The following is a 20,719-nucleotide window of genomic DNA, read 5'->3' as shown; positions in this document are numbered from 1 at the left end:
CCACAGCAGCCTCAGGGGAGGCAAGGCCCACACACCTCCTTAATTCTTTTTGGGATTTATCCCCGTGCTTCCACATGGTGTGCTTAGACACCCCCTTCACCATTCAGGCTGAAGCATCAGCCCCTGTGGAACAGGAGGACTGGGTCTCTGTTTCTCCAGGCCCTGTACTCAGACGCACCCATTCCAGCTTCCCTCTGTTCCTAGTCCCGTCGGGATTTCAATGAGATCACCACTCAGGGTTCTATGATCACATCTGTGTAAATACACTGTTCACAACCAAGCTGTGAAATAGACCAACATTGTTTTATATTTCTTGCACCAGCTTTGTTGTCTCTAGAGTTAAAATTCTCATTTTCTCCTGTGCTTTGTTTTCAGTGTATTTGTTTTCATTCAGCCCTGGGCTCTTTACCAACTCTCTGAGTTTCCTCACAAAGCAATCAGTTAGATCTTCTGGAAGGATTCTCCCCAGACTGCAGGGCTGTAATTCTAGAATCTTCTTCCGCCATCTTAGGGGTTTCCTTTATGTCTCTCCCAAGTTAGATCTATTTCCCAGACCCTGTGATTCCCCTGTCTCTCATGTCTGTGTTTTAGTCGAACGAGTTCTCGGTTCCCTGCTCACCCCCGAGAGAGGAAACACATCTCGAATCCTTGTACATTTGAGGATGTCTGCCCTTGCACCAGGGTAACTGTTGGCCAGGTGGAATTACACAGCAGAAATCCTGTAGGATCTCGGATGTGTTCCTGCACCGTCCTGGTCACTGTTGAGAATTCAGACGTGAATCTCGCTGTTGATCCTGTGTGTTTCATGCTTACTCTCTCTGGAGGCTCTCCAGATCTTTTTGGCCCCACTCTTCTGCAGGTTCATAATGATGTGCCTTGGTCAGGGTTGGTTTCCGTCTACCACATTGGGCATAATGGGTGGGTCTTTCTGGTCCAGAAATCCACATTCTTGACTCCTGGGCAATTCTCCTGAGCTATTTAAGTGGTTAGTTTTTCTCTCAGGAAAATGGACATCGTTGGGTGCTTGATCTCACAGGATGGCCATCAAACTTCCCTAAACTTCCTCTTCTGTTGCCTGTCTCTTTGTGGTTTCCTCCCTGCTTTTGGAGAGATTTCTACAACATGACCATCAACGCTCGCATTGTGTTTTTCATTTCACTTCACTCGATTATTTGATTTACGGGAACAGCTTTTTCTCTGAATGACCTTTCTTTCTACTACCCTGCTCTTGTTCACAACTGCAGTGTCTTGCTTTTCTGAGATTATTGACGATTTTGGTTTAGAGGTCTTCCTTGTCGTCGTCGTTCTTCTTCTTCTTCTTCTTTTTAAGATTTATTCATTTGTTTGAGAGGGAGCGAGCGGCGGGGAGCAGAGGGAGAAAGAGAGGATCCCAAGCACGCCTGCTGCGTGCGGAGCCCATGGGCGGCTCGATCTCAGGACTCTGAGGTCATGACGGGAGCGGAAACCAAGAGTTGGAACTCAACTGACTGAGGCACCCAGGCACTCCTAGAGGTTTTCCTTGTCTTTTACTCCCAGAGCTTCCTGTTTCCTCCAAGCCTTCTTTATGTTGCTATGTTTTCATGTCTGTCTTTCACATGAAAGATTTACCACATATGTCTGGGAATTACTTTGCTCTCTGTATGGAGAGGGGTGCCCAGCAAACCCATGGAAGACCCTTAGGGTGGTGCAGCTGGTCCTGTGGTGGACACATGTTAGGTCTTCTCTGGGGCTGGCCAGCCCTACGGTCCCCAGCTTGGTGGCCACAGAGCGCCTTCCACATTAGCAGCTGTCACTTGCTGGGGTGGAAGGAGCGGCCAGCCTGCTATCTAGAATGGGGTGGGCAAGAAAGTCGGACCTCTTCTCCAGCCTTTCAAGCCAGACCTTCTCACTTCTCATCAGCTCCCCACCTCCAGCGGCCATAAGACCAGTGTATATGTTGCTGGAAATCCTGTGGCAGGAGGCTGGCTGACTCCTGGCCTCCCTGCTGTGGACTGGGGTTCCATGCCCTGGGGCCCAGCCTGACCTTCACCACTGCTGCACATCTGCTTTACGACTCCTTCTCCGCTCTGGCTGTCATCTCATTTTCTGCTCCTCCCAGCCCAACCAGTTTATGAGTTTTCCAAGGCCATGTCTGTTCTGGCCCTGGAGTGCAGGATGTGGGGAGGGAGTGAAGCAGGTAATGTCCACGCTGTCATCCCTGCCCAGGAAAGAACATGCTTGCTTTGTTGTGAAAATTCATGAGCAAACTGGGAGTGGGGTGGGGTTTGGCAGGGAGACAAATGGGTTCTTAGTGAGGAAAAATGCCAGCAAATGTGTTTGTGTGAGTTTTCTTAGGAGCAGTGAGGAGGACAGTAAATATGGGTAAAATAAAATAAAATGGTGTGGTGAGTAGAGGTTTGACTTCTGACTTTCCTTTATGGTTTCAAAGTGGATCTGGAAGAGATGGCGGAAAGACACTTAGAAGATCTCAGCAGTAAAAGACTGAGGGATGCCGTGACAGTGAGGTTGTCACTCAGATCCCCGGATGTGAAGAAGGCAACACATTACGACCTGAGCCCTCAAGTCCAAGAGATGGCTGAAAAGGTACACCAGCTTAAGAAGAGCCACATCTTCCAGGTCTTCTGGGAAGACGCGGCAGAAATGCTGAGCGAGCCTGAGGAGGAGCTGGAAAGGCAGATTCTTCAGGCTGACGGGGCATATAAATATCTGTATCTCCCTTGTTTCGAGAAGTTGATGAAACTGTGTGAGGATCTGAGGTCAGGAGAGATCACCTTTCAGGAGGTTGACACCATATTCAAGGATTTTGTGAATAAGTATAGCCAGCTCACCGACGACCTCCAGACTATGTGTGTCCTGGACCCCAGCGACCAAGGGGACTGGATCAGCTGTCGAGTTGGGCAGATCAGGGAGTACCATCACCTGCACCAGGCTGTTGGCTCAGCCAAGGCCATTCTGAAGGTCAAGGAGAATTTGGGCCTGACCGGTGACTTCAGTGTTCTGCACACTTTGTTAAACTTTGTAAGTTATTTACCAGGGACCCATAGGGTGGGGGTGGGAGCTCCCATGGCTCTCCGGGTTCTGGAAGCCAGACAGGATGGTTTCACAGCCTCCCCAGGAATTCTTATTTGCATTTCACCTGACGCCTGATCATGCCCAGGGCTTCATTCTCACCTGGTTATAAATGGTGTGAGTGCTCCTGGCAAGTGCACATTTTCTCAGGTTGGCATAAGGGTTGAGAATTTGGGAATGGGCAGTGACCCTCTTTTGGTAGCCAGGCATCAGGAAAGGGTCATCTGTCTCATCAGGTTAGAGTGTGGAGAGGCAAAAGAAGGGTTCGTTCTGGTCCCTCTCTGGGCACATCTGCCAGGGCTGGCAAGGGGTGGTGCACGGTGAGCCATGTCTCTGCGCTGAAGAAGCGGGTGCTTTGATTTGTGTTTCTTCAGGCGGGTATTTACCAGGCACCCCATGATCTGCGGTACGACAGAGACACAAAGATGATGAAAATTAAGCACAAAATTTGGAATTATGCACACTTAGCCTTGGCTCCCAGCAGCGTGTTCTCAAATAGGTCACTGCTCTGGGCCTTAATTTCTTTACCCATAAAACAGGAAAAGTAACGATGTGCACCTGACAGAGTTCTTGTGTAAGTTGCTTCGTGGAGGGCCGGGAACAGAGGATTAGTAGTTATTATGGATCAATGGGGCGATGGCAGGGAGGGCTCTAGTGTCCCATCTTCCGGTCAGGAGCTTCATGCCCTGCCTTTCGCTGCTTCAAGTCCAAGAAGGGCAGACTGAGGCCTTTGCGAGGGTCGGCACCACTGCTTGGACTCCAGGGTTCCAGGTAACCGGGTTCAGCCCACAGGAGAGCTCTGTCTTGCAGACTGACAACTTCGACGACTATTGTCACGAGAAGCTGGACCAGATCAGCGAGCAGCTGATCCACGCCAAAAAGCTGCTGCAGGACATCAGTGAGACCCGGTGCCAGTGTCTGCTTGAGCTGTCCCTGAGCCAGGAGTTCATCCGCTGGGTCCAGGAGGCTCTTGGAGGTACAGCTGGTCATTGAGGTTGCTGGGAGAAGGGAGAGAGCATTAAGATGGCTCACGGGAGGGTTTCATGAATTTACAGGCAGTCCCTTTGCTGGGACACATGCTGTGTAAAGAACGGACACGCTGTCTGCGTCTCTTTAGGAGACGTGCCGTGCCTGCCTCATCGATGATGCTTCATGGCAGTATTTCATATGTTTTGGCATAAAAACTATTTCCTTCACTGCTTTTTGCCCTTGCTCTGGAGGCTTGCTGTGAATAGTTGGATATCATTTTCATACAAACTTACCCTCTTTAGCTTTTTCCTGTGGTTGATTTTAACTAGAAGATAAGATAAGCTCTTGTCCACAGAAGAGATTTCATTACATCAGCTCATTAGTGTGACGTGCACTTCTCTTTTCGGCCAAGAGCTTGGAAGCCTTTTTTGCCGTGTGGCTTAGGTGCCTCTGGTGGAGGGGATGCATGGAGGGGGGAAGGAGAGGCAAGGAAGATTGGTGGGGGAAGCAGGAAAGGGGCAGCTGCAGCTCTGGTGCTCATCTGGGTGCTCAGTACTCTCAACGGGGGGCTCCTTGGCCCACTCCGATGCACATCCTTTGATTAGTAAGTAGTCCAAAGAGAATTAGCTTCATTTTTTTATAGGTAACTGGCAACGTTGTATTTACCTGGTGAGCCCATTTCTTTTTATATTAAATAGTGTTGTGTGGATTATACACAACAATGTGCATGGAGGCCTTGTGCCATGTGTGGATGTTGTTGCTCTGTAAGGCTAGATGTTGATCAGTGGTGTCAACATCAACAGTAGAAGAAACGTGGCCCCAGATTTGTACTAAAAGCAAAAAGTGGATTAGACCCTAAAAACCCATCACTGTCCATTTATAGCCTAAGTGTTCTTGTTCGAGGTCTGAGTGTGGGATCGTCCTAGAGCCCTTGGGCACTCACCTGTCTCTCCTTACCCCCAAGATATCAACGAACTAAAGGTGTTTGTGGATCTCGCCTCAATCTCTGCGGGGGAGAATGACATCGACGTGGATCGGGTAGCCTGCTTCCACGATGCCGTGCAGGGCTACGCGTCGCTGCTGTATAAGCTGGATGTGAGTGCAGGATTTGAGGAGTTCATGATGCATCTTGAAGAACTGTGGAAGGCTCTGGAGAATGACCTGCACCTGCCCCGTAAACTGGTAAGTCTTCTTTCTGGCTTCATCTGAGCACACGAAGGTGTGCACAGGGTCTTATTTGGCATCACAAGGGGCAGGACTACAGGTCACCCCCACCTGTGTGGTCCATGTTAAAATGATGCTTGAGACCAGTTTTCCTTCATATGTGGAACTGTTTTCTTTTCCTTGTTATGGTAGATAGAAAGTGGGATTCAAAATTTCATATAAATAAGAGCAGTTTCCATTGTGCAAAACACACATGGAAAAAAGACTGATCTATGACCCGTGTTTTCTTCTGAATGGTGATAACTGTTACTTTTTACTATATATTTCTTGGTTCTTTCCACGTTTCCCACAATTGGCATGAATTAGATTTCTTTAAATAATCTCTCCACCCAACATGGAGCATGAACTCGGGACGCTGAGATCAAGAATTGCATGCTCCCCCGTCTGAGCCAGACAGGCACCCCTGTAAATTCATTTTTTATCAGAGAAACGAATGAATGTGTTAGTGTAAGTAAACCATTTGCACCAGGGTCCACACAGACCCATACCATGTCACGTGGCTGGTGCACAGAGGTGATGTCAGCCAGATCCGCCAGAGGGTGAGGGCGGAGAGGAGAAACAGAGGACCAGGTAGCGGGGGCTTCACTTCTGCTGCTGCAAGCTTACGTCCGAACAGAAGTCTTTGCTGTAATCTCTCCCAGGCTTCCATTTGGACCTGGGGTCCCCAGAAGCACACTTAGAATGTAAGGCCACACTGCCCTCCTCTATCCAGCAGTACCCCCACCTGGGGGCCTGGCAGCATGAACCCCCTCACTGTTCTGTCCACGTGCCCCCATGTGTTAGCCAGGGCAGTGGCCATTGGTCCCCACCAGACAGCCTATTACATAAAGGGCAACACCGTGGGATAGTGACCGAGAGGGCTAAGTGAGAGGGCAGCGGGTGAGGAAGGCTTCCCCTGTGGGCAGGAGATGGGGAGGGGGAACTTGCCCCATGGGGAGCAGAGACAGAGCCACAGGAAGAAGAGAAAGAAGGTTGCTCATACCGTGGCCTATTTCCCCTCCTGTTCCAACAGCATGACTCTGCCAGGAACTTGGAGTGGCTGAAAACTGTGAAGGAAAGTCACGGGTCGGTAGAACTTTCCTCCCTGTCATTGGCAACAGCCATCAATGACAAAGGCGTCTATGTGATCAGGGCCCCCAAGGATAGCCAGAAGGTGAGCCACCCTGTGTCCTGGCACAGCTGTCAGTGGTGTGTTCAGGCTGCTGCAAGTTGGGGTGGGGGTGGGGTTCTTCTTTCAGAAAAGTGACTTCTAAGCATGCACGGTTCCATAGATCTCCCCAGACACGGTTCTACAGTTGCTCTTGCCCGAGAGCCATGGAGACCCTGAGGAAGTGCGAGTCTACTCTTTGGAAGACCTCAAGGAGCTTTTGAATAAATTGATGCTGATGTCTGGCAAGAAAGATCACAGGAACGTTCAAGTAGAGGTATTTTCCAAGGTAAGGACTTGTGATGACATGGGACCAAGCACATGTCATGAGCTCATGTTTGGGTAGAGGACTGTCACTGCCCAGTAGCCAGAGAAAGAAGGGTTTGACTTTGGATTAGTTGATAGGAAGCACTCTGCTTTAAGACCATGGGTAGGTCTTAGAAGGAGACTCCTCTTGCTCCATTTACTCTAGAAATCAGCAAGAACACGCAAAGACTTAAAGATTTAGCTAGTCCTTCTTCATTGAAATAAAAGTAGCCATGTTGATAAAGGAATATCTGTGTATGTAACGGTCTCTGGACTTTGTTACGGGTGTTTTCTTTCAAGGTCGTTTGTACTTTATGATGACATCCTTTAGCCTTATCAGAGAGTCCTGTGGGAGGCTGATGATGTAAATCAGGAAATAAGGCCTCTGTGATTACCCCGTATGCTCAAGGCCATATAGGGAACCAGTGGAAAGACATGAACCCATGTACTTCAAGTTATATTTCTGTTTCGGTCATTCTGGATGATTGTGTGACCTCTGACACACAGTGTGATGTCTGCCTCCTGGTTCCGTTTGCTACAGGTGTTCTGCACCGTGCAGCGGCTTGTCCAGGCCTTCATAGACCTTTACTGTGCTGGAAACATGCTGTTCAGGGCCTGGGGTGCCGAGGTGTACTGCTCCCCCAAGCACGGTGTCTCCATTCGAATGGATTTCTGCTTGGAGCCTGTAAGCCAGCTCAGGGGCAGTGGGCCGGTGGCCACGCTGTTGGAGGCCGTCAGCAGAGAGATGGAGCATTTCCTGGATCACTGGAAGAGATTCGTGGCAGAGAAGCGGGCCAAGTACTTTTATCTCAACTACTACACCGCCGAGCAGCTGGTGTACCTGAGCACAGAGCTCAAGAGACAGACGCCCAGCGATGCTGCTGTCACCATGCTGTCCTTCATCAAAAGGGACTGCACCCTGAACGATGTTGCGAGGGCCCTCGAGGGGCCCGATGGTGAGGCTGCCAGGCACCACGAGAGGACAGTGCTGGAGGAACTGCGGCGGATGCTCCTGCGTGAGTTAAGCCTGGTGGGCAAGCTGCGGGCTGTCCTGGAGCAGTCCATGGCGTGCATGAGTGCCTTCCTGCCTCACTCTCTGGACCTGGAGACCCTTGGCCGCTGTCTGGCCCACCTGGGCTGGACGAGTGGACATCCCGTGACGCGGTTCCTCCCCAACGGCCTGCACGTCGGCAAGCCCAACCTCATCGTCTGTGGCCACGCTGAGGTGCTGTCGGCCGCACTGGCCATCTACATGCACACCGCACATCAGCCACTGCCCACCTTCGACGAGGTGCTGCTCTGCACCCCGGGAACCACTTTTGAGGAAGTGGCCCTGCTCCTGCGCCGCTGCCTCACTCCAGGCTCCCAGGAACAGGGGGTCTATAGCCTGCTGTATGCGGACCTGCTGAGCTATGAGGTGGCCTGCCAGGTGGAGGCGCTCTTCCTGACCCTGTGCTCACAGCCACACCGGGATGACTTCCAGCTGGTGATGATCTGTGACTCTGAGCGGGAGCATTGCCACCTGCCCTCGGCTTTCAGCCAGCACAAGGTCCTTGTCACCCCTCAGAAGCCCCTCCAGGATATCCAGGCCTACCTGGCTCGGCATTTCCAGGTCCCCAGGCACTTGCCATCAGCTGCCGATGTGTTCCGGGACCGGATGTGTGTGGGGATTGTGACCTCCAAGCGAGCGGGTGTTGGTAATGACCGTTCCTGGGGTGGATGGGCCCCTTGGGTCCCAGGGACCATTGGATGTCTAGTGTTCAATGACGTACAAATGGCACGGGTTCCGATGCCATATTTTCTCATTTATGTCCATTAAGTACCTTAGGATGACGTTCCCTATCCAGCAGGGGCAACTCAGGCGGAGCCCTCTGTAGGAGGAAACTGAGTCTCAGGGAGGTTTTGATTCTTGGAAGCTGTAAATCAGGGCCCATGCTGGAATGCGACACCCTTTCTCCCTAGGTTTCAGGCTCAGGCGAGTCCAGGGAGCCAAGTCACCTTCCTCTAAACAGGCTTCTCTGAAGCTCTCTCTATTTTACTTACTTACTTAATTACTTACTTAATTTATTTGACACACAGAGATCACAGATAGGCAGAGAGGCAGGCAGAGACAGAGAGGAGGAAGCAGGCTCCCTGCTGAGCAGAGAGCCTGATGTGGGGCTCGATCCCAGAACCCTGAGATCACGACCTGAGTCAAAGGCAGAGGCTTAACTCACTGAGCCACCCAGGCGCCCCGCTCCCTCTCTTTTAAACTCTGTTGGCCACTTCAGGGTTGATGTGGATCTGGAGAGCAGAGGGAGGTGTGATTGCTTTGTCTTGAGAAGAAATAGATGCCCCTTGACTTCCCTTCTCTTGACTTTATCCCCTTAACAGCACAACCTTCTCTGCATGGAAAACCTTTGCCTCCCCTCCCCCGGACACGGGTGACACAGCCACTGTCCTTTGATTCCGATGGCCATCATCCATTCCAGGGGATGCCAAGGATCTTGAGCAGGCAGCAGCAGGGAAATTTGAGGACTGGAAAGTGTATTCTTTACCGTGATGTTACATTGTGTCGGTTCTGAATTTCCGCACAGATAAATGACTTGTAATAAATCTGGATTCTCTTGTTCCTGGTCCACAGCCCTGGCACCTGATTTCCATATTTTATTTTATTTCATTGTTTTAAGATTTTGTTTATTTGAGAGAGAGCATGGAGGGAGGAGCAGAGGGAGAGGGTCAAACAGACTCAGCGCTGACCGAGGAGCCTGATAGGGGCTCCATCCCAAAACTCTGGGATTGTGACCTGAGCAGAAATCAAGATTCTAGACACTTAACCCACTGAGCAGGCCAGGTGCCCCCTAATTTCCATATTTTAATGTTACAGGAAAGTCTCTCTATGTCCGGAGATTACATGGCAAATTGAAGATGCAGCTTGGAGGCCAAAAAGTGCCCCTAAAAGTGATCCGACTAATCGACCCTCAGGTGGATGAGAACCAAGTGTTGCAGTCCCTCCTGCCTTTCCTGAAGGCTGAGCACCAGACAGGACCTGCGATCTTCCACTTTGATGTGACCTCTTCAGTAAGTGCCCCGGGATTTCAGTTGATTGGCCGTGTCAAGAAAGACTCAGTCCCCATGTCTCACGCTTCCTCCTTCCTATATAAAGAACTTCCTCTTTCTATGTGATAGTCAGTATCGCTGTGTCCAAACACAGAGTACAATGGTCCTCAGGGTTGGGAGACTGCGTTGTCCTTTGTGTGAGTGCTTACACACCCAAGTGACTCTCTCTAGGTGCAGACTGGACTTTGGGCGTTCATTTTCAAACTCTTCATCCTACGGTACTTAATGGATATAAATGGGAAAATATGGCATCGGAACCCGTGCCATTTGTACATCATTGAAACCCTGGAAAGGTCGCCAGCACTGCCCAGGACGCCATACAGACGGGTATGTGCCACAGAGCCTTTTCATGTGTCCGTGCCAGCACATCCCACTTCCGCCTTGGCGAAGCCACTTTACAAGTACTTTTTGATAATGTCTGGAATAAAAATACTCTTACTAGTTAGGAGTATCTAGAGTTTGATTTAGGATTGATGCTGTTTGTCTGAGTAAACACTAGAGTTGCTCAGAACCCAGTAAATCCATCTGCTGGGCACACACAGTCCGTCCCTAATGCCAGCTAAGACGGGAAGGAGGCTTTTGTCACATATACTTCTTAACAGAAGGGAGCCTTGTGCACACATGCACATGCATGTGCTTAGTAGAGATTTTGTTTCAGGAGATTGGGTGATAAGGACCTGACCCTGGAACAGGTAGCTCCCATGATGGCCCAGTGATAGCAGCCTGAGCACAAAGGAGTCTGCAGAAATCAGTTTATGGAAAGTGGGATCTCAGAAAGGTCCTATACACTGCATGTGTACAGCCAGTGTAGATCACGTGGAGGGTTAAAATGCAGAAGATTTTTTAGGAAACATAGTCATAACCATTTTATTCATGTCTCCCCTTTCTAGAGTACACACCCCCCCCACTTCAGTTTTCTTGATATCTTCCCAAGAGTCACCTGCCGGCCTCCCAAAGAAGTGATCGACATGGAGCTGAATCCCGAAGAGAGCTACAGCGATCCAGGGATGGACCAGAAAGCATTCCACAGTGAGACTTTCCAGAGGCCTTATCAGTATTTGAAACGGTTCCATGAGAAACAAAACCTAGACGTGTTTCAGTACCAGAAAGGCTCTGTGGAAGGCACTCCTGGGGAATGCCTCCAGTATTTCCTGATTTACTGTGGGTTGATAAATCCATCCTGGGCAGAGCTACGGAACTTTGCTGGGTTCCTGAATTATCAGCTCAGAGATTGTGAGACCTCCCTCTTCTGCGACCCGCGCTTGGTTGGAGACACACTGCAAGGCTTCAAGAACTTTGTGGTCACCTTCATGATCTTCATGGCAAGAGATTTCTCCACACCGACACTTAATACGTCCGATCAGAGCCCTGGGAGGACCACAGTGACCATGGATGGGGTCAGCGAAGAAGACCTAGCCCCTTTCACTCTCCGGAAGAGGTGGGAGTCAGAGCCTCACCCGTACGTGTTCTTCAATGGTGACCACACGTCCATGACATTCATGGGCTTCCACATCAAGCCCAATAGGAGTGGCGGCCTTGATGCCATCGACCTCTCCGGTGGGAGAGTGATCAAGAAAGATGTCATGGGGATGGAACTGTACCGGGGGCTATTGCTTCAGAGGGTGCCTTTCAATGTTGACTTTGATAAGCTTCCCAGACATGAGAAACTTGCAAAGCTCTGCCTGGTGTTGGGGATCCAGTGGCACGTGGACCCTGATGAAACCTATGAGCTCACAATGGACAATATGCTGAAGATCCTTGCCATCGAGATGCGGTTCCGGTGTGGGATCCCCGTCATCATCATGGGAGAGACCGGCTGCGGGAAAACCAGGCTCATTAAATTCCTCAGTGACCTGCGACGTGGGGGCACCAAAGCTGAAACCATGAAGCTGGTCAAGGTCCACGGAGGAACCACTGCAGAGATGATCTACTCCAAAGTGCGGGAGGCAGAGAAACTTGCTATGTACAATAAGGACCACCATCAGCTGGACACTATCTTGTTCTTTGATGAAGCCAATACAACAGAAGCCATAAGCTGTATCAAGGAAGTCCTGTGTGATCGTACAGTGGGCGGCCAGCCCCTGGCCAAAGACTCGGGCCTGCATATCATAGCGGCCTGCAACCCTTACCGGAAGCACTCGCAGGAGATGATCAGCCACTTGGAGTCGGCCGGTTTGGGATACAGGGTCAGTGCAGAGGACACGGTGGAAAGGCTCGGCTCCATCCCCCTGAGGCAGCTGGTGTACCGAGTGCACGCTCTGCCGCCCAGCCTGATCCCGCTGGTGTGGGATTTCGGACAGCTGAACAACACCGCCGAAAAGCTCTACATCCTGCAGATTGTGCAGAGGCTGGTAGATGCCATCAGGTTAGATGAAGACGAGATTCTTGTGATCACGGAAGTGCTCTCTGCCTCTCAGGCTTTCATGAGGACGAGAGTGAACGAGTGCAGCTTTGTCAGCCTCAGGGATGTGGAGCGCTGTGTCAAAGTGTTCAGATGGTTTTACGACCACAGTGTGATGCTCCTGTCAAAGCTGGAGTCCTTTCTCCAAGAGTCCCACGTCAGCCAAAACAATGTGGAGAGAGATCCTGTCCTCTGGTCCCTGGTGCTGGCCCTCGGGGTGTGCTATCACGCCTCTTTAGAACAGAAGGAATCGTACTGGAGAGCCATTTGCAGTCTCTTTCCAGAACCATATAACGACAGCAAGATTATTCTGGAGGAGATAGCTCAAACACAGAGTCTTTTTCTAAATGGTGTGTCTTTAAGGAAAACCATCGCTAGGAACTTGGCTTTGAAGGAGAATGTCTTCATGATGGTTATCTGCATTGAGCTGAAGATTCCCCTCTTCCTGGTGGGGAAGCCCGGCAGCTCCAAATCTCTTGCCAAGACCATTGTGGCAGATGCCATGCAAGGCCCAGCAGCTCACTCGGACCTCTTCCGGAGCCTGAAGCAGGTCCATCTGGTATCATTCCAGTGCAGCCCACACTCTACTCCTCAAGGCATCATAAGCACCTTCAGGCAGTGTGCCCGCTTCCAGCAGGGAAAGGACCTACAGCAGTACGTTTCTGTGGTGGTGTTGGATGAGGTTGGACTGGCAGAAGATTCGCCTAAAATGCCCTTGAAGACTCTGCACCCGCTGTTGGAGTATGGGTGCATTGATGACGATCCTGCCCCCCACAAAAAGGTTGGCTTCATAGGCATCTCCAATTGGGCCCTGGACCCTGCCAAGATGAACCGGGGTATTTTTGTGTCACGTGGCAGTCCCAACAAGAAAGAGCTCATAGAGAGCGCTAAGGGGATTTGCTCCTCAGAGCCCCTAGTTCAACAAAGAGTCCAAGGCTACTTTGCCCCCTTTGCCAGAGCCTATGAAACCGTGTGTGAGAAGCAAGACAAGGAATTCTTTGGGCTCCGTGACTACTATAGCCTCATCAAAATGGTCTTCGCCAAGGCAAAGTCTTCTAATAATGCGCCCTCCCCGCGGGATATTGCGCAGGCTGTCCTTCGGAACTTCAGTGGCAAAGATGACATCCACGCTCTGGACATTTTTACAGCCAGTTTGCCTGAGGCGAAGTGCTGGGAAGAAGTCAGCACCATGCAGCTGATCCAGGAGAACATGTACAGTGACCTTCAGAAGGCGTCGGGCAAGGAGCTGGACGGCTCTGAGTCCCGCTACCTGCTTGTGTTGACCAGAAACTACGCGGCCCTGCAGGTCCTGCAGCAGACGTTCTTCAAGGAGGACCGGCAGCCGGAGATCATTTTTGGTTCCAGCTTTCCCAGGGACCAGGAGTACACCCAGGTCTGCAGGAATATCAATCGGGTGAAGATTTGCATGGAAACGGGCAAGATGGTGGTGCTGCTCAACCTGCAGAGCCTGTACGAGAGCCTCTACGACGCGCTCAATCAGTACTACGTCTACCTGGGGGGCCAGAAGTACGTGGACCTTGGACTGGGGACCCACCGGGTCAAATGTCGGGTTCACCCAGACTTCCGCTTGATAGTCATTGAAGAGAAAGACGTTGTCTACAAACATTTTCCCATCCCTCTCATTAACCGGCTGGAGAAACACTATCTGGATATCAACACTGTTTTGGAGAGATGGCAGAAAAACATCGTGGAGGAGCTCCAGAGCTGGGTGGAGAGATTTGCAGATGTGAAAGCGGAGCATTTTGTAGCCGGACACAAGTACAGCCCTTCTGAAGTCTTCATCGGCTACCACCCGGACGCGTGCGCCTCTGTGGTGCTCCAGGTCACCGAGAGGCTGGGGCCCAGCATCTTAACTGATGAACTGTACCAAAAGGTGTCTGAGGAGGCCAAGTTGATTCTGCTGGGTTGTGCCACGCCAGACGCCGTGATTCGGCTGGGAGCTACCTCCCTGGGCCTGTTCGCCGCACAGTCCCTGTCGCGAGAATACTACCACAGGCAGCAGCATAACTCCTTTGCAGACTTCCTTCAGGCCCAGCTTCACACAGCGGATCTGGGGCACCGTGTCACCTTCACGGAGGTGATTATAATTTTACCTTTGTTTTCTTTCCGAGGCCTTGCATCCCTAGTTTCTAGAATTCAGGATTCTTTTCTAGTCGGTGTATAGGATTTATAAATTGACGTGTTTGGACTTTAGTTTCTCTCCATTAAGGGCAGGGAAACCCAGACACTCACAAAAATTCAGTCAGAGCAAGTTGGGAGTGCCTGTTACTGTGCAGAGCTCTGTGGTGATTGTAACATTGTGTCCAGTGCCCACTTCAGCTAACGGAGCGACACGAGGGCATCGAGGATATAAAAATGCGTCAGCACCGTTCTTGGCCTTGGTCCGCATATAGTGTAAGACTCGTGAACGGGTGCCGTTGGCATCATACCACAGGGCTATCTGTAGGGGCAGAAAGGAGCAATGCACGTCAGGGTATGAGGTCAGAGGACCCTCCAGCCAACTGTGAAATGCGGCTGAGGAAGTGTTATGGGCAGAGGTCCCTACTGGAGCAAAGGTGTCAAGGTGTGGCACAGTGCCACCTGTGCAGGAAACCAGGAACTGGCCACTGTGTAGTGTGGAGCTTGAGGGTGCAGGGGCCAAGAGTTGGGGATGACATGGCCCTGCAGAGCCTTCATGGAGGGTCCTCTCTGCGGTGCTGATGAGGGGGGAGAGAGAGAGGACTGCATAGGGAGATGTGTCTGATTGCCTGGGAGAGGGAGAAGGCCTGATAAAAGACTATCACAGGAAGGACAGGTAGGGAGGCCGCTGAACCAGTTCAAAGTAGAGCCGCTGGTAGACGGAGCTGGGAGACAGCACGGGAACTGGAGAGCTAATGACTAATGCCGTCTGGGGGCTCTGGAAGACGAAGCGGTCTAGGGATGACTTCCTGTGTCTTCCTTGGATGACTGGAGGTTTGGTTAATTACAAGCCAGGAATGAGCAACAAATATTCGTGGTAAATTCCATTCAGGACAGACTCTGCTGCCCCTGTGGGATCCAGGCAGACAACGTCTGTCATGCAGGTGGACATGGGAATCAGAAGCTCAGTGGCAGGGCCGCCTGGAGTTGGGGGTTCAGGACCTGTGATAGCTGCATGCCCATAAGGAGTGTTTTGGTTTGCTCTGGGTGGGGGCGGGGGGGTGATCTAGGGTTACAGGAGAATTGGTCATAACTTGGGGGCAGAAAGGGCACCAGCCAGCTGAACTCCATCCGGAAGTGTACAGAAGACCAGGAGGGAGGAATGGCATTTGTGTGGAGCCCTAAGGGGTCATCTGAACTTCTAGGAGGGCCTGGACAGGAAGAGACACTGGAGTCCAAGGAGATTTGAAGGCACCTGGTGATAGGTTGAGTCTTCCCTCTGTTACCTTTGGATCCTGTAGGTTCTGTTTGCCTCACCACTGCCTCATTTTTCAAAACTCCTCTGAGTTTGGATGCTTTTCTATCTGTATACCAACCACACAGTGATGCTGAGCCCATAGAAGATACTTGCTCAGGAGCCTCCTGTTTCTAAACCAGCAAACCCGCAGCCTCCCTTGAATTCTAGCCAATAATTGGCATTTCCTGACTTTGCAGATCACCACTTTCTCCAGGCTGCTCACCAGCCATGACTGTGAAATTTTGGAATCAGAAATAACGGACGGAGCTCTGAGGCCCACGATCCTGTCCCTGCAGCAGTTTGATACCGAGAGCTCATTCCTCGGAAAAGTCCAGTGAGGCTCCCCCTTCCTTCCCCGTCCCTCCACCCTCAGCTCCGACGGCTTTGTGCTTCACGTGCCTGACTGCAGGGGCCACTGGCGCCGTCGCCAGCCCTGGTTAGCGAACACCGAGGACACGTGATGAAGGACGGTGTCCCATTCTCCCTGTGTCCCCTTTGTCTGTCCTGCCTTCTGCGTAGGCATCCTTCTCAGAAGCCAGCGCCTTTTGTCTCATTAGGGAAGCATATACTGGGCTTTATGCGCTCTCCACTGGCTTCTCTGTCCACATAGAGGGGGCCCCACCTGAGTGATTCCCACCAATAAATTCCTTCATATTTCCTATCACTCCGGGAGTTTTTATCACCCATTGTTTAGGATGGACAATTTCTTTTTCCTTTCAGAAACTGCTTAACTGATGCAGCCAGATGCAAAATCCTTATTATTCAAACGGATTTCGAAGACGGAGTCCGCAGTGCTCAGCTCATCGCTTCAGCTAAGTAAGTTTTTGTTGTTTTTCTCAGAAACTATCCAGAAAGCCCAAATTTCCATCAGGAGTTCCTAAAGAGTTTCTTCCTTGGAAACAGTATAGTATTAGAATACACAAGGAAACAAAAATAGAACGGCTCTCGCTTTTCATTCCCCACAGATATGGACTAGAGAAAAGACTAAAACAAGGCAAAAATGGTAAAATGCCAAGAGGTGTAAATAATAGATTGTTAGCTGGATATAAAAGAATATCCTCGGAACACGTCTGCAGACATGTCTCGTAGTTATTACAGTTAAATTATGCCACTTGAACATACCGCAAGTTCAAGAGCAATCAGTATGTAAAAGCTTCCGTTTGTATTTATTGGACTTTTTATGGTATTAGTATAGCAGAAATCGGGTAGTGTTCTCTTACTACTTTAGTTAGAGGAAAGTGATTTCTGGGCCTTTGAAGGCATTGGAAGCCGTATTTCATAGCGTGGTTGTGGGTTCACGGAATCCTTTTTCTCAGGATAGAAAGCCCAGCCCGCCTCACCCCGAGCAGCCTCAGAGCAGGCCCATCAAGGGTTGTAGGACAGAACTCCTGGTCCATAGGGACATGGCACTTCAAAGCAGAGGGAAGAAAATGTTCCTGGTGATACAGAGCTTGCCCTCTTCTCACGAGAGGAAACAGTGAGCATGAGGTTATGAAATTTACCTAGGGCGCCTGGGTGGCTCAGTCGGCGAAGTGTCTGCCTTCCACCCAGGTCATGATCTCGGGGTTGTGGGATCAAGTCCTGCATCGCGCTCCCTGCTCGGTGGGGAGCCTGCTATTCCCTCTCCCTCTGCTGCTCCCCCTGCTTATGGTCCGTCTCTCTCTCTGTCAAATAAATAAAGTCTTAAAAAAAAAATTTAAAGCTAAAAAGACACAAGATCAAATGCGACCACAGGTAGGACACTCTTCAGCCACTTCACGACTTTGGTTTTGTTTATTTGCTTGTGTTTTGTCTTGTTTTGTTTTGTTTTTTGAGTTGTTTTGTCTTTGTTTTAAAATAGGTATTCTTCCATAAATGAAATCAACAAGCTACAAGGCAATAAGGACCGCATCTTGGTCTATTTTATCACCAAACTGTCCCGGATGGGAAGTGGAACATCCTACGTGGGATTCCATGGAGGTAGGATGAAAAATGTTACTGAAAATGCTGATTTAGATCACGTCTGAGTTTTTCCGAATTTGGCCCCATGGTGTACAAGTCTGGAATTAGAACACTGATGTTAGTCTCAGCAGTACTCGTTTCGGATTCCATGAGATTTCTTACCAGTGGTTTCCGCGGGAAACGCTTGTGTCTGGCCTTGCTGCCCCAGCCGCTGGCTGCCCCTTCATAGACCGGTAGATCAACATCTGCTTAGCCTCTGTGGGGCCTCGCCGTGCGTAACACGGACGACTCAGAAGATCCTCCCAGCTGGCACTGTTTCAGAAGCACTGCCACTTTATGCCTGTTTCTGGAGGGAGCAAAGTAGTATCTTAAACCTCTTTCTGTCTCCCTTATTCTTCTGAGAATTAAACCAACTAATGGTAAGAAAATTGTTATTTTAAGAAATTGACAAATAACGGCTTGGGGAACGGGAAGCAAGCCTTGCCAGTTTCCCACACTCTTTACTAACTGTGATGCAGCAAGTATGATACAAAATGGAAAATATTCAAGAACCTTCAGATATCCTTTACAAAAAGGCAGTTCTCTTCATTCTTATGACCAATGTTCATGTTTTGGTCATCGGCATAGATGCAGGGACAGGTGGTTTCTGTGTGGGTTCCAGGCTTTGGGCGTCAGTGTATTGAGCAGCAGTGTATTGAAACGTCAGGACCCGTGGTGTGTCCCTGCTTGTGGCTGACAAGAGGACACCAGGAAAGGCATGGGGAGACTCTAGATGGCTTTTACCCCCCACAGGGCTGTGGCAGTCTGTGCACATTGACGATCTCCGGAAGTCCACAGTCATGGTTTCAGATGTGACTAAGTTGCAGGATGTGGCTATCAGCCAGCTCTTTAAGCCAGAAGAGAACCCTGAGTGTAAGTTGGGAGAAAGCCTTTGGGGATGTAAGTAGGACAGCAGGAGTGGTGGCCAGGGGTGCAGAGGTGCGGGGAGCTGCACTGCTGTCCCGTGAGGGCCAGGCTGTGCCCTTGTGCCCATTGCACCTGCCCCTGGTGGGGACAAGTCCACAGGCAACACCTGCTCCTTCCCAGGACCAGGCACTGGTCAGGAGTCCCACATGGCAGAGCAGGTCTTCATGGATGCAGCAGGCTGTGAAGCTGGGGCAGGGGGCGGGGGGAGTCTCTGCCATGTGTCACACTCTGGTCACCAGGGCCACATGTCAGCTATGCTACGGATGTGGATGGGAACCATGGATGGGAACAAGTGTTGCCACTGGCGGACCACACAGACGGGGCTGGTTAGAGGCCAGCCTGTGTGCTCTGCAGCCTCTCCTATGGAGCCTGCATTGGGGTGAGGGGCTGGGAGGCCTGTGGTGAGAGTCTGCGTGCCACTCCCGTCCCCAGTGGCTTCACTATGCTTCTGTTGCAGCGGAGACAAGATACGGGGCTGGAGACAGCCAGGAGGAGGCAGAGGAAACCCAGGCTGCCAGGTCAGGGGAAGCGGCAGAGGCGGGCTTGGAAACAGAAGGCTCTGAGACACTGGGCAGTACATGTGCTAAGCGAGGCAGGAGTGAGGTGAGTTCTGGCTCTTTGTTCTTGGGCCTCCCAGAAGGCCAGGCTACCCCGCAGGCAGCCTCCTTCTGCTCACCTCTGGAGTCGAGGCCCACAACCAGGGCAGGGTTCCCCATGGCGGAGTCCCCCCACAGTGGCCCTCAGAGGGACGGGGGTGGTGTGGGGCCAGGAGACCTTACCATCCCCACCTGCCGCACGCAGATCCTGGACACCACCAGCTTGCTGCAGAGCTGCATCCAGGGTGCCGTGGGCATGCTCAGGGACCCGCAGGAGGGCCGCCCGCGTGGCATGCGGAGAGTGGAGATTCTTCTCCAGCTGTTGAACGAGGACGACGTGGAGAAAGGTACAGGGTCCTGGGGCCACACACAGGCAGGCTCCTCCTCAGGAGTGCCTGTGTGACACACCCAGGACACGGCCCCTTTGCCCTTCTGCAGCTGCTTTCCTGCAGGCATGCAAGGTGCGCCTCTACGCCCTCCTCAAGCAGCAGGAAGAGAATTGCTTCTTGAACGTGAAGGAGTGGGTATCGAGGGAAGCCTCAAATCAGGACGCTCTCCAGGAGGCAGGCACATTCAGGTACCGGGACGAAGGGCATCCGGGGGCCGTGATGTGATGGTGGGGCAGGAGCGCCCTGGCCGTGATCGGCTTGTCCACCCACTTCTTCCTAGAGCTCTGAGCAGTTCAGAGTGGTCTTGTGTTTTCTCCGAAAGATGCAGGGTGGTCTGGGTGATGGTAAGTGGGGTTTGCTAGACTCTTCTCTGCTTTTCCGCATGCTTACATTCTGTCCTAACAACAACAGAACCAGAGCACCTGCTCTTGCGGGAGGTAAACACTGGCCGGCGTGGCCGCCCCTGGAGGTGGCTGCTGTTGGAGGTTGTGGAGGTGGTGATAGGCAGGGAGGGAAGAAAATGCTTGTCCCAGGCCTGAGGTTTGGTTGAAATTACGTGATAATCATAGGCATCCGACCCGGGAGTGTTCATTCCGTGGCCATGGTCCTTTTTCTGTAAAACCTGACTGTTTTTCCGGACCAAGTGAGACAAACCATGTGTGAAGAGAGGTGGGATGCTGTGGGATTCCCCAAGAAAGATTCGGCCCCCTACCTTGTCCACAGAGTCTTTGTAAGCTTGTGACAGTCACACTGCCCTGGTCTCCTCATTCCTGAAAGAATGTTGAGCTCACCTGAAGCCTCTCCCGTCCCGTCTTCCCTGCCACGATTCGTGTGGTTTCAGTGACACAGCATTCCTACACTGAGGCAGGAGGGCAGTGTGGGCGCCCCTGGAGTTGAGTTGAAGGTGTGAGCTTGTCAATGTTGGTTTTACTGCTGTGGGCGGGGGTTTCTGCTTCAGTTTTCTTCTTCAGTTACCCTTAGTGTCTTTCCTCCTTACACTTTCTGAGTGAGGAATTGTAGATCACATATGAACCTAGATCCTTTCCCTCATTCACTCCTTACAGTACTACTAAGTACTTAATTTCGCATTAATATCCTTGAAATCTGTGTTTTGGGTACACACTTGACAGGTGTTCCAAACAGCGCACACGTGGCCCCACTCTGATTGCTCTGCTG

At 51.2% G+C, this 20,719-nt stretch overlaps 1 protein-coding gene across 6 annotated transcripts in view; it reads left to right on the top strand.

The window, feature by feature from the left end:
- The window catches only part of RNF213 (ring finger protein 213), a 105,742-nt gene that overhangs the window by 50,151 nt on the left and 34,872 nt on the right, over positions 1-20,719 (top strand). For all 6 annotated transcript variants that reach the window (XM_047707813.1, XM_047707811.1, XM_047707810.1 and 3 more), the window contains 16 exons: positions 2,429-3,018; positions 3,880-4,045; positions 5,003-5,220; positions 6,275-6,415; positions 6,534-6,698; positions 7,257-8,412; positions 9,582-9,775; positions 9,986-10,141; positions 10,705-14,313; positions 15,849-15,985; positions 16,372-16,467; positions 17,492-17,610; positions 18,385-18,504; positions 19,016-19,161; positions 19,360-19,501; positions 19,593-19,731. In XM_047707813.1, the coding sequence (XP_047563769.1) occupies positions 2,429-3,018; positions 3,880-4,045; positions 5,003-5,220; positions 6,275-6,415; positions 6,534-6,698; positions 7,257-8,412; positions 9,582-9,775; positions 9,986-10,141; positions 10,705-14,313; positions 15,849-15,985; positions 16,372-16,467; positions 17,492-17,610; positions 18,385-18,504; positions 19,016-19,161; positions 19,360-19,501; positions 19,593-19,731 (7,294 nt within the window). The remainder of the gene's footprint in view (positions 1-2,428; positions 3,019-3,879; positions 4,046-5,002; positions 5,221-6,274; positions 6,416-6,533; positions 6,699-7,256; positions 8,413-9,581; positions 9,776-9,985; positions 10,142-10,704; positions 14,314-15,848; positions 15,986-16,371; positions 16,468-17,491; positions 17,611-18,384; positions 18,505-19,015; positions 19,162-19,359; positions 19,502-19,592; positions 19,732-20,719) is intronic.

The sequence above is a fragment of the Lutra lutra genome, chromosome 16, assembly GCF_902655055.1.
Source record: "Lutra lutra chromosome 16, mLutLut1.2, whole genome shotgun sequence".
NCBI classification, from domain to species: domain Eukaryota; kingdom Metazoa; phylum Chordata; class Mammalia; order Carnivora; family Mustelidae; genus Lutra; species Lutra lutra.
This window is presented reverse-complemented; position numbering and strand designations above follow the sequence as displayed.